This window comes from Mytilus galloprovincialis, chromosome 6 (genome assembly GCF_965363235.1).
Source record: "Mytilus galloprovincialis chromosome 6, xbMytGall1.hap1.1, whole genome shotgun sequence".
Classification (NCBI taxonomy): domain Eukaryota; kingdom Metazoa; phylum Mollusca; class Bivalvia; order Mytilida; family Mytilidae; genus Mytilus; species Mytilus galloprovincialis.
The window spans coordinates 85,692,071-85,706,663 of record NC_134843.1 but is presented as its reverse complement, the minus strand read 5'-3'; the positions used below and the strand labels follow the sequence as shown (position 1 = coordinate 85,706,663).

The 14,593-nt window shown below is 32.1% G+C and overlaps 1 protein-coding gene across 1 annotated transcript; it reads right to left on the bottom strand.

The window, feature by feature from the left end:
• Positions 1–1,572: 1,572 nt before the first annotated feature.
• LOC143078378 (uncharacterized) lies at positions 1,573–12,777 on the bottom strand. Its single transcript, XM_076253257.1, has 5 exons — positions 12,647–12,777; positions 5,210–5,272; positions 3,402–3,587; positions 3,088–3,115; positions 1,573–1,929 (listed from the first exon to the last, which is right to left on the bottom strand). The coding sequence occupies exons 1-5, from the start codon at positions 12,717–12,719 to the stop codon at positions 1,863–1,865; spliced, it is 417 nt and encodes a 138-aa protein (XP_076109372.1). The 5' UTR covers positions 12,720–12,777; the 3' UTR covers positions 1,573–1,862.
• Positions 12,778–14,593: the final 1,816 nt, after the last annotated feature.

Sequence of the window (14,593 nt, the reverse complement as noted above, 5' to 3'; positions counted from 1 at the left end):
TGCGAAAGCAAATTTACAGATCTAACATTGTTGGTTTGATGTTTAGACGAGTTGTATATATAGATGTATATATATATACGGATAGATATCAAAAGACATGTCACAATCACCAATAAAGTAAGAACACATATATCGTCGCTGGGCTTCTAAAATGTCGTATATGACTTTTTTGACTAAAAATGCTTTTTGACACCAATGGTCTGGGCGGGAGGAAATCTTTGGTATTACAAAATAGCATACAGTTAGACCAATTAAAATGTGTGAAAAAAGACATATTACAAAATTGCCAATGTCAGTTGTTTGTAGAGTTTGCTTCCAAAATGTTGTATGAAAACTTGAAAATCGTTGTAGAATGGCTTTGGGAAAAAAAAAATAATTGTACATTTCTTTATTTCTGTGAAAATAATTTAAGTTCTTGGATAATCCAAGTTTTTATTTCACTGCTATTTACAAAAATGTTCAAGTTCACATACGACATTTTTTGGAAGCATGCATTTTGCCAAAATTTTTAAAGCCTGTTTGTGAGATATTTTTTTTTTTTTTTTGAAAAATTTGTAATTTACAACATTTTAGAAGCCCAGCGACGATATGTAAAACGGTACTTTGCTTTTGTGCAATTGGCATTTCATTTACACAAGAATGATACATTTCATTATCGCCAATAATAGAGGTAAAAAGTATAAATAATAGATCACTATTGAATATAAACATTTATTGATAAGATTCAATTATAGTGGTGATAAAATAATATAACAAATTCATCATAAATCACATTCATCAATAAACAAAAATGAAAACATTAAACACTTAATGCTGATAGTATGATGATCTAAATCGTGGTTGAATGTACAATTAAATATTTCTACCAGTTTTCCTTATATGTCTGTTGTGATTTTTGTCTTCGAATTTTTTTCCGGATGCATACAAACGATTTGTATCAGTTTTTCAATACATTAGAGATGTGCTAAATGTGAAGTCCGAAAACTTTATCGTTTATCCAAATATTCTTTCTGATATTGTTATTTGTTCAGATTACTTTCAAATAATAATTGAGCATCTTTTCATTACTTTGTTTTGAGAAGATGCTAGGCAAACTGTCATAGGCAAAAAGCGCAAATGTCTGGTTTATTTAGTTCAGATGTATCACAATTTAAAGCGCAAATGTTTATAGTGTTTGGAGCGCAAATGCCTATCGCGTAACAGGTATAAAGGGGATCAGGAATAGATTTTTCATAAAATGAAGGCTTTCCAGGAAGCACGGGGGGGTCTCTTCCTATATAAAGGTATATACATATGTGCCGCTGGAATGGGTCCCTTTTTTGATCCGTCAAATATATCAATGGGGTGCAATTTTACCGAGGAAATATATCAATAGGTAGTAATTGACCGATTGTATATGCATATAGGTACTATTTGAGCTGATAAATATATGAATGGGTTATGATTTCGCTGTGAAATATATGTATAGGTAGGGATTTCACAATTATTCAATATATGAATGGGGGGTGTTTTTAAAATCCCAGCTGCACACCTGTACCCAAAATCCCATGTTGAGACCCCCCCGTGCCAGGAAGACACCATATCAAGGATACTGAAACTCCCAACCTGACGAAATTTAAAACAATTTAAACGAGTCAATCAACGGCCTGATGCAGCAAAAACAACTATAAACAAAAAACTTATATGACAGACAGCAAAAGTGCGTTTTTCTATGTCAAACTTGATACAAAAATGTATTGTGATATTATGCAGTTGTATGTGAAAAAAACAGATTTTCTTGTATGAATTCAATTATTATGGAAAATGTTCAATGAACTCTGCTCGTACAGTAGGATTGCTCACTAAGATGATCTAAGATGTGATCAGTTTACATTGGCATATCCAGCTGTTGACGACGAGGCCGAGTGCAAGTCTTCATAAGATCTAATCCTGTAAAATAAACAAGATGCTATCAGACATGGTCAAGTTCTCTGTAATGAAACTATGCAAACCGCGTAAAGGATAATTCTAGTATCAGTAAACAATATCTAGAAGCATAGCTATAATGTTACAGTAAACGTGGGCTATGTCACAGATTTCCAGAGCTTATGGATAGTATATATCAATCAAATGGAAATTAATGTAACATTCCATAACTTGTCAGTTTGAAGAAAAAAACTAGGAATTGGTCATGGGAGATTTATCATTTTAAGACAAAAATACGTTTTTCATGGATTTTATTTGCGTTTAAAGTTGGTGTATGAAATGATCGTCAGGTGAAGATGTCTGTCTGGCATGGCTCATATGATCTGGCATCATTTTCTTAGAACATTGATAATGTTGCAGTAAAATCTTCATATTGCAGACTTAATTTCAACATGTATTCAATGATAAATAAAACAGCGATACATTTGAGCGAATACACTCTTGTTCGTGTTTGCCCCAGTGCTTTAACAAGTGAATCTTTACGATATCTTTGGTGTCTTTCGCGTAACGTTTTTACTCTATAACAACAAATGACGAAAATTACACAAGATATCAGAAAAACGATGGTTACTTTTATGGTAACGGCAGCTGTGCTCCAGATAAGATTTCTTATATCAACGGTACATGGTGAAGAAACACGCGATCAATGTCACTTGCAGTGCCCTTATTGATATTGTAAAGTATCTTGTCAAAAGTTTCGTGAAGCCAAGAAAAATGTCACAGGAACTATAGATATAAAGAACTGCCCGTGCTCTAGACGGCCCAAAACAAATAGAGATTTATTGTTTATTTTACTGGTCTTTTTTGTAAAGAAGTGACGTTTTCTGTCTTTACATTTTTTTATTGTCTCAATTTTTTTTTAAATCTAGATGGTAAGACCCATTCCGTTCGTCAGAACCTCTAGTTATAGTCGGGATTTTACCCCGAAATATAAGATCCTTACTTGACTTTGATTTACACTAAATTCAGTATCGTTAAAACTTCAGTATATTCTGTATGAACTATATTTCAACCGGCGCAATGTATAGATTACCGACGCAGGGTATAGATAACCCGCGCAGTGTATAGATTACCAGCGCAGTGTAAAGATTACCGGCGCAATGTAGCGATTAAGAAACTTACTTTTCTTCCGGTTCTTCTTGTTTACTAACTGAAAAACAATAAAATCATTGATAAAGCTTCACAACCAAGCGAAATATATAACTAAAAAATATGCTCAGCTTTGGTGTCTTTTGTGATATAAAAGGTGAACCTGCATCATAATTCCATGCTCTACAGCTATATTCCTTTATCGTGCTTATTGAAACCTTGATTGTAATAAAATCAGGTATTTAAAACCAAATGAAGATTTTCATATTTTGGACCATAGCCGAATATCGTAGTTTGTCTATGTTGGTTTCATTCTTTTTTGTCAAATCAAGAAAACATACACCTACCGTATTTAAAGTACAATATTGTTAGTGATACTGATAACATGGCGGTCGTGGTGATGCAGACGAAACCGATTATAAGCATGTCTATGAGTGAATACTTTAGGCTTTTCAATGAAGAAGATGTTTCTATATCTGTGTCTACACCTGGTCTATTTATATTATCCAAACCAGTGAAATTATTGGCCGTCTCTACAATAAAAAAATAATGGTTGGTAGGTTTCCCAATATACATTGTATATTTATAGAATATCCATAATCTTTCGGTGGGTATTAATTATTATTTTATATATATCATTTCGACACCAAACTGTTGTTAAAATTTGAAATTGTTGATCGCCTAAATCTGAAAATATCTTGGTTTTCAAATTTACAATTATAGATAAATACCAAATACTAGTATATGCAACCCAAAACTAGTGTTTCTGTAAGTTTTGTTAGTAACACCATCAATAAAAGCTACTCATAACTGAGAACGTTTTCTCTAAACGTTAATGTACGAAATCGCAAATTTATGTTATTTTTTCTTATTCTGAAAAGCATATTACTTTAGCAAGAGATGTCTATAAAACTTCTGCTTTCAGGAACGATAACTGATTTATTAACATAGAATGTATTGTACAGTTTTGTAAATTGTTGGACAAGCGATGATATTTAAAAAGTAAAATTGTCAATTTCATATGAATGGGGTGATAATTCAGAAAATCTTCGGAATTTGTGTCTTAATTCTTTTTCAACTTCCAAAATTTGTTGAGCAACGAATCTGAAAATTGGATTGCCGTACTGTTATGTACACCTATATAAGAATAAGAATAAGAATACTTTATTAATCAAATTATGAACCCATGCGGGTTTTAAATTTCATACAATGATTACAATGATTTTTCTTATAACAATGAAATAATAAAATGAAATACATCACAATAGAACACTGAACAGTTATTGCATGCACATGGAAGAGAAAGTAATATGGGAGACAATCAATTTCTGTAAGGATTATTCCCCTTTAAACATATATGGTTTTTTGAGCTGCATAAAAATGAAATGCAGCCCCAACTGATTAGATATAAGGGTATTTTTTTCCCATGTACACTCAGCAACCAATTACTAGATATTTATGTATATAATTATATATTTTTTTACAATTGCAAGAATATGATAAGCACCTTAGAGATTTGACTGCAGTTTATTAATGCATATATATAAGCATTTACATATTAATAGATGAAATATGCATACACATAGATAGAGAAATGTGTATTTAAATTTAATTTTTTGAATTTAAATATATATGGATAAACTAAAAGAGATTTAGCCATTTACAGAATTTGTGGATCTCAATTCAAAACTCTGGATAAGAAAAATACTAAAACGTTTTAAGTATATGTTTATCTTCAGTGGTCATTTGGTTAGAACTATTCAGCAGTTTATTACATTTAAAAATGTATTTTCCAATAATATAGTTCGTGTTGTTTTGCATGTATTTCGAGAGCGGAAAGAGGAATGAAATGATTTCCGTGTCTGATTTATATTTGTTACAGGAAGATACCAGAAACATGGTCATCAGCATACTTTTTTCCGATTTCTAAAGCTGAAGATCTATCTAATTGCTTGCTTTGTTGATTAAACAAACAAAAAAACAGTTACTAAAATATGATATATGTGGTAAATGTAATGCCATCATGAGAGATATATTATACAATAAAAGTGAATTATATATTATGTGCTTACTACAAATTTTTATTCTCAAATCGGAGTAAAACAAGGGGGTGTTTTAATTCGAAACCTTTTCAAGATCTTTATAAATGATTTACCGTTCTTGGCATTTACTATGTCTGTTGTAGATACATGTAGTATTTCGACATCTTTTACTAAACCTAAAATATAAGACAATGAATTATATCTGACACAGCCATGATTCCATTGAAACTGAGTACCACGACCGTAACCAAATAAGTCTATATGTAGTTGTGATCGGATTAAACCGGTGGTTTTTTTCAGTGTGAGCTCTAACGTTTGCGCTACAATGTTTCATGCTTTTTCCCCGCTTAATTGTCTAGCGTCCTTTTTCATTTCACGGAGACACTTGGGGTTAACTGATAAATTACCAAACTATCATGTATGAAACTTGGGTGCTTCACAGGCCACAATGGCACGCTTTTGTCAGACTTGATCAACTGAGTATCACCTAAAAGTGGTAGGCCACACATTACTTACCGCCAACCCACACCTCAATCACTCAACCAACTCAAACGTTAACAACATAAATGGCAAAAGATACCATAACATCGACAAAAAAAAATGGATTGGATTCATGCCAAGGAGGTCCAGAAACGTGTTAACCGCACATTCTTTTTGTCACCGTAGATACCGACTTAAGCGTCACCGGAAATTTACCCAATTTATCGTATGTGACTGTTTTCTTCATATCTTTGTACAAAATCTTATGAGACATTTATTTTTGGTCCTCAATGCTCTTCAACTCCGTACTTTATTTTGCTATTTTAACCATTTTTGATTCGAGCGTCACTGATGAGTCTTTTGTAGACGAAACGCGCGTCTGGCGTAAATATGAAATTTTAATCCTGGTATCTACGATGACTTTTTTTTATATTTCATAGTATTGCTGCTAATACAATCTATCCCAGTACACAGAATAAATCTTTGAAAATACCATCTTTTCAGTAAGACTATTCTTTAATTTGTTGACACATAGCAAAAAAAAAACAACACTAAAAATGGCTTGAGTCGTCTTTTCATTTAAGATGAATTGATTTCCTAATTTCCGTGGCACGTAGTGTAACGGGAATTAATTGTCTTCTCACGTAGTAGTTCGAAGGCGTATGAATTTTTTGGGCGGGAAAAAAAAATTATTGTGTTAAATGATAGGTGTATATATGGTCATTTCTAGCCCTGCTTTGCTTGATTGAACATCAAATTTTTTAACCTGTACGTTAAGAAAACTTCTTTAAATGTTTTTTTATATATAAGTATGTTCAAATTAGCATTAAAGTTAAAACTTTTCGTTATGATATATAGGTGGTATGGCTATACAAACGTAATCGGATTTGGTTATTTCAGACTCATTTCTGTCTTCAAATTATTTTTCATTTAGCCGCAGTCTTTTGACTGATAGCAGATTCTTTGTTTTTAAATGTTTTCTTAAATGTTTTTTGAACATTCTTATATAAAGTGCGGTCCAACACTTGGGGTTTCGCCTGGCATCTGGCAAACGGACACAGGTTTCTAAAAGTAGTTTTTCCTGGACGGCCACGAAACATTTAGATATTAGTAGTAGATATTTGAAGTCATTATGATTGCCACAATTTGTTATGTGTATTGATGTGACATGTTTGTACATATTTGTTTAATAAAATTCGGCAGCTCAGAATATACACAAGCAGCAAGCTAGTCGACAAACATACGTTTGTGTTTTAGTTGTCTATTGGTAGAAGTGTTACTATGTTAGGAACATAAGGTATAGAGAAGACGATTATGACCCTTCTATCGATAAGCGTCATGCCAAAAAATGACTTACATGTCCCCGTCTTTCCACCAACAATACGGCAAGGTCCGCGTTTAATGGTTGCACATTTTCTCTAAAATTTGAAACTGATATAACTTGAAAAACAAACAGTATTATTTCTTTACTCACATGAAACAAACCTGGATGCGGTATTCAGTACGTGGGTGAAACTGGACGATATTTATCTAAACGCACTCAAGAACATCTGTATCGTTTTAAAAGACCAAATAAATTCAATAGTATCATTTATCAACACCTTAAGAAGCACAATCACCCTATTAAATATTTAGCAGTTCAACCTTTGGATGAAGTAAATAAGCAGCCTGGTGAATCTCATTCAAAGTTTGTACGATCACGGAAAATAATTTAATTAAATTGGATTAAAAAATTACAGACAGTCTACCCTCTCGGTGTTATTGATAATATCATGGGAATTGGCAATATATCAAGATGGTCGTAGACAAAATCGCAATCACAGAAAATTTCGGACCAATCATACCAATATTTCGGACCTAATTTCTATTTCAAAAAACAACGGCAGATACTATCTGTTAACAAAGCTCTGTTCATTACCGATTAATAAGTTGAATAAAATTTTAGAGGATTGCAACACAATTTCATATAGCAGTCCTAAGTATGAAATCGTTCAAATTATAATGGCATATTGTTATTCTAAACTGTTTCCCAAAATTGATCGCCCTGAAGATCATAAAAAAAACTTTTATTAAAATAAAGTATGTCAATAAAGGTTTTAATTTTGTAAATATTGCCGGTATATTTTTGCTCAGAAAAGGACCTAAATACCGTCCCCCGTCAATTGTTAATTGGAATGAGTGTCGTAATATCATCCACGATTCACTCAGTACTTACTGTTTGAAATGGATAAAACGGGAAAAGCTGACAAAAAATCTTTGGACTCTTTTTTTTTAATTCAGTAATGAACATAGTTGATATACGTATTCAACATTTTAAAGAACATTTTACTCTTAACAATAACCACAATTAACCTATTTCGCGTATCAAACATATTAAACTAAAAGAACTAGCCAAGGAATTTGTTTTTGTCCCGGCCGATAAAGCTGCTAATAATATTATAATTGTTTGACGTAAATTTTACATTGAGGTTCTACAAAAAGAAATCACCAATTCACCAACATTCCAACTGACTCCATTTTCAGAAAACGACATCTGTAACAAATATAAACTTTTAGCTACCGCTTTACAAGCAGAATCAAAAATAATGAAAGTCCCAACTATATATTGGCTTCCGAAGCTACACAAAACACCTTACAAACATAGATTTATTTCGTCTTCAAGCCATTGCTCCACTACTAAATCATCTATTCTTCTTACCAGTACACTTGGTACAATCAAAAACCTGATAATAAATTGTTCAAATAAGGCCTTCGAAAATAGTGGAATTAATTACTTTTGTGTGTGTCAAAAACTCGTTGGAAGTACTTGATAAATTGCATGCTTATATTGGTGATTTTGAATCTTTTCAAAGTTTTGATTTTTCTACCCTATATACACCATGCCTCACATCCTCATTAAGAAAAAAATCACACACCTAATTAAATGGGCATTTAAAAAGTCAGAATGTGAATATATATGTTCAAACTCTTTTAGGTCATTTTTTAGTAGCAATAAACAAAAAAACTATGTCAATTGGACATGCTTTGATACTATATCTGCCCTTGAATTTTTACTAGATAACATGTTTGTTCGCTTTGGAGATTATGTATATCGCGAGATTATCGGAATTCCAATGGGGACTAACTGTGCACCACTTATTGCGGACCTGTTTTTGTATTGCTATGAGTTACAATTTATGACAAAAATCAGCAAAGACCCATCGAAACAACATCTGATACACAAATTTAATAATATTTTTAGATATTTGGATGATATTTTGGCTCTCACTAATGACGACTTCAGTATGTATACTAAAGAAATTTATCCTGTTGAACTTACTTTAAATAAAGCTAATACTAACAATGACCACTGCCCTTTCCTCGATCTTGATATCTTTATCATTAACGGAAAGCTTAATACTACAATTTATGATAAAAGAGATGATTTCTCGTTAATTATCCATTTTTAGATGGTGACGTTCCCTTGTCACCATCTTACGGTGTTTATATATCTCAACTTGTACGATTCGCTCGTTTATGTAACAATGTTTTAGATTTTAACGAGAGAAAATTATGTATTACTGAAAAATTATTACACCAGGGTTTTCGATATCACAAACTAGTCAAAACATTTACTAAATTTCATCATAGGTATAAGGACATCATTCGCAAATAGAGCTCAACATGCAGACTTCTTATATGTTCAGGTATTTCACATCCAATATTTTATGGAAATATTCTTTATAAAGCACAAAAATTTCAGTATTCACCTCAGAAGCTAACAAAACCTTTAAATAGACTTATTAAGAAGGGATATAGTTACGATACTGTTGTCAGGTCATTAAAGATTGCATATGTTGGCGTTAATATTGATTCACTTATAGGTTCTTTGCATCGGAACTAAACACATTTATTCAAAAACCAGTTGTTGGCATGACACGGGTTATGTTCATCTCATATATGTTATGATGGTATGATACTAAACCCCTCACGGGAAGGATTGTGCTTGATAATCATATGATGAAGACATAATCTTTCATTTATCAGTTTAATTGAAATCTGGAGCTGGCATGTCAGTTAACTGCTAGTAGTCTGATGTTATTAATGTTTTAATGTCATTTTGTTTTTTTCTTTGGTTACATCTTCTGACATCAGACTCGGACTTCTCTTGAACTGAATTTTAATGTGAGTATTGTTATGCGTTTACTTTTCTGCATTGGCTAGAGGTATAGGGGTAGGGTTGAGATCTCATAAACATGTTTAACCCCGCCGCATTTTTGTGCATGTCCCAAGTCAGGAGCCTCTTGCCTTTGTTAGTCTTGTATTATTTTTAATTTTAGTTTCTTGTGTACAATTTGAAGTTTAGTATGGCGTTCATTATCACTGAACTCGTATAAATATTTGTTTAGGGTCCAGCTGAAGGACGCCTCATTGTGCGGGAGTTTTTCGCTGCATTGAAGACCTGTTAGTGACCTTCTTCTGAACATTGTCTTCTCTATGGTCGGGTTGTTGTCTCTTTGACACATTCTCCATTTCCATTCTCAATTTTATTGCATATATTGGTCATTATAAAAAAACATGCAAAACTATATTATTGTGTCTTTTTAAGTCACAGACATGAAAATATATCAAAATAACACTTGCATATGTTAAATATGATTTTTTTGTGATACACAATATACAGTTTACAGTATGAAATGTTATAAAAACATCCTTAATGTTTTCTTAAACCCTTGAAGATAGCCAGAATTAACTGGTTTTTTTTTACTATAAATCCTTTCAGACTTGAAATAGGAATATTATTCATATCTTTTGTTATTATGATTTATCACTTTTTATTGCATTTTGATACATACAAACACTTTTTAATGATTTAGGAGGTGTACGTTGGTTTTATAATAGAAATGTTCACCAAAAGGAAATGTAACATTTTTTAAGTCAATGGTGTAACCAAAGGACAAATTAGTAGGATAAGAGTTATCTTTCGCAAGATTTGGGCATTTACAACAGTTTTTCCCTGAGCAATGTTACCTGTAAGCATATTATGCAAAAGAAAACAAACAATTATGTTGAAGATTTAGTGAAAAAATCGTAAAAGCAAGTAAAGGTTATATCATAATTGGAAATAGTGTCCATGGTGTACCCTTTATAAAAATCATTTTTTGAAAACATTTCCTTAACTTTGAATAATGAAATATATTGATTATAGAAACATGCACCAGTAACACTTGAACATATATAATAGAATGGAGCACTTGTTTCGTAACTGAATCTTAAAATACACCTTATATCATTGGTGTTAATGTCAATGGTGAGACCATTTTGATAAAATACCATAATTGACCAATTTAGTAACACCACTGAATATATCATGACAATCAGCATTGTTTTGCGTTTCTTTCATGTTTAACAAGCAAAACATCATATTATTTATGGAAAACAATACTTATTTAACAAAGTTCTAACAATATCATGTATTACATATACACAGTTTTCACAAACTGATGTATGCTGGTAACACCAATGACACTATTTAGTAACACTATTGACATTTTTAGTAATGGATGTTATGTTATATAATTTGAGATTTTTTAGCCTAAGAATTATTTTTTCATCTTTTTCTTTTGCCCGGTGATCTTGGCTTTGTGTTCAATACTTTATAAAGGTAAAATTTGAAATGTGATGTCAACGGTGATACTTTTGTGTCATTGGAGTTACTGAAGGGTCAGTGGTGTTACTATATAAAAATGCGACATTTTTTTTTCGTTATTCATAAATGAAAGTGTTTTAGGTCCTGTACAAAGGAGTAGGTATATTATTATCATTTAATCTTATACAATTCACATATATTCAGTTTGAGTGTATTTTTTATCATTTACAACGGCCATAATTAGGACAGCCAACTTTTTTACGACAATGTATTCTGAAATTTATGTTTAAATAGAATGCACAGCTATGTGAATAATGTCAATAAGTCGTAATTTAAACCTAACCCACAAATTGGAACAGTTGTTTGATGTTAAACAATAATATTTAGTACCTAAATGTATGCTTTGAATTGGTAACACCATTGACACGATTCTATCAAAGGATGACCTAAAATTGTTAAAATTGAAAAAACTCTTCATTTTTCCTATTGCATATTTCTGAATATCGTTGCTACCATACTATAGAATAGCGGGACACATTTAAATGTTTTCAACAATGACATCATTTTCAAAATATAACCTCTTCGAAATTTACACTTTTTTTTTATAATGACCCATATCTTATATGTATTGTATTGTATGATTGTCATGTATACGTTTTAATTGTTAAAAATAATAAAATAATCAAAGGTTAAAAAAAAACAACTCAAAATTGCTTGAGTCGTCTTTTACTCGAGGTGATGCGAGAGAGTTTGCATCGTACTGGAGATTTCACTATGACTTTGAAATGAAGTAAGCTATAAAGTTAATACTGCCTTTCATTTGCTTCGAAATTTGACAATTCTTATATGGAATATACTTATTAAAGACACCAGGATGAAAAATGTATATGCCAGGCCCGTGTTTATGTCTACACAAGACTCATCAGTGACGCTCGAATAAAAAAAAAGTTGAAAGGGTCAAATACAGTACGAATTTGGAGAGCATTGATTGTGGAACAAAACTGTAGAAAGGTTTTGCCAAAAACAATAAGGTCATCTTCTCCTGGGGAAGAAAATCCTAATATTCGAAAATTTAAAGTTTTGTTTAACAGGTAAAAATAAAATAACAAAAATACAGAGGAAAATGGCAAAATCAAAAGCCCAGCACATCAAATGAATGGAAAACAACTGTCATATTCCTAACTTGGTAGGAGCATTTCCTTATGTAGAAAATAGTGGATTAAACCTGGTTTTATAGCTAGCTAAACTTCTCACTTGTATTAATTTACAGTTATGATCATATCAGTAAAAATTCATATCAACACAAAAGTGCTGACTACTAATTTTATGTCATGATTTAATACATCCTAAAATTTCATGTTATTTCATCTCAACTAGTCATTCGTTTTTTTCTTCATTTTCTTCTAAATATATCTATAATATATAAAATATTTCAACTCACCAGATACCAGAATCACGTGTACAGTTGCAGAAATTAAAATTAAACCAACACTTCCAAGCCTAACCATTTTCATATGAATTCCTCGATGAATTCATAAACAATTTTTGATTAATTGCTATTTTCGGCAATAATCCGAATTATCTATGATGCGGTATTAGTTTAGGTACGCGTGATTTTGTTTCTATAGACATAGTGTAAAGATAACATCTTTATATTCTATCTTCACTTTTAATATACATACTGTTACTTCCGTGTTAATTTTATCTGCCTTGTCTTTAAATTGTATAATTTCATGGGATGTTTTGTTGGAATTCCCCAATCATGACTCAGATCCAATACAGTTTGGTTTGGGCTTCTAACATGCATGTCTAACCCCGTCGCAGTAATTTTTATATGCCTGTCCCAAATCAGTCTGTAATTTAGTACTTAAGTGGTTGTTGGTGATTTAAGTTTTTTTTTTATTGTACTTGTGTTTTATATAATTCAGGTCTTTAGTTTTCTCGTGTCACGGCATGGCGTAACAAAAATGTGTATTCTTATATGGAGAAGATCCCTATAACTTGATAGCTAGCTATAAAACCAGGTTCAATCTACCAATGTACCAAGTCAGGAATATGACAGTTGTTATCCATTCGTTTGATGTGTTTGAACTTTTGATTTTGCCATTTGATTGGGGACTTTCCTTTTTGAATTTTCCTTGGAGTTCAGTATTTTTGTGATTTTACTTTTTGATATTATACATATACGAAGATGTGGTATGAGTGCCAATGAGTGGAATCATAAGTTTTCATTCATTGAAGTGATTCACTTTTATTCAGGTGGTATCTTTTTTTTTTAATCATGATGTCTTTGTGAGGAAGTTCACCTGTTACATCGTGTCCGCCAGAACAGCGAAAATCCTAAATATCCAAAATAAAATTTAAATCGCTGTAAAATTTAGTTTGATACCTAAAAATATTTGGGGTACTATATCAACAAAAGCTGAGAAGAGGACACCCCCATAATTTTATAAAACTAATGCAAATTAAAAATGAAATTAACTAATGATATGATGATTTAGATGTGTTGGTTTCAGCAAAGGAAGTGTATATTTATAATTCCTTGATTTCAGTTAAAAATTACATATCTGTTTTAAAATAAGTTTGCCCCCTCAGCCTATTTTCTACTCCTATATATAGATTAAAACTGACGAGGAAAGGTAACACACGGCCACTGATAGCTTTATTTTGAAGCCCAGGTGGTCGTGTGGTCTAGCGGGACGGCTACAGTGCAGGCGATTAGTTGTCACGATATCTCAGTAGCATGGGTTCGAATCACGGCGAGGGAAGAACAAATAATTTGCGAAAGCAAATCTACAGATCTAACATTATTGGGTTGATGTTTAGACGAGTTGTATATACATAATGTACACAGCCATGTATCACCATCATTGCTGGTGATCCGATGGATAAATCTGTTGTAGAGTTGTCACTGACTCAGACGTACTTATAAATATAACTATTTTCTGTGACTGTATCTTGCATTAATTTGTAGGATCCTTTACAATAGATAATTGAGCTGATCTGTAACAATAACATCTTCATGCCTTATATATCATATACTGTAGTACGACGCTAGATTAAAACTGACGAGGAAAGGTAACACACGGCCACTGAAAGCTTTATTTTGAAGCCCAAGTGGTCGTGTGGTCTAGCGGGACGGCTACAGTGCAGGCGATTTGGTGTCACGATATTTCAGTAGCATGGGTTCGAATCCCGGCGAGGGAAGAACAAACAACTTGCGAAAGCAAATCAACAGATCTAACATTATTGGGTTGATGTTTAGACGAGTTGTATATACATAATGTACACAGCCATGTATCACCATCATTGCTGGTGATCCGATGGATAAATCTGTTGTAGAGTTGTCACTGACTCAGACGTACTTATAAATATAACTATTTTCTGT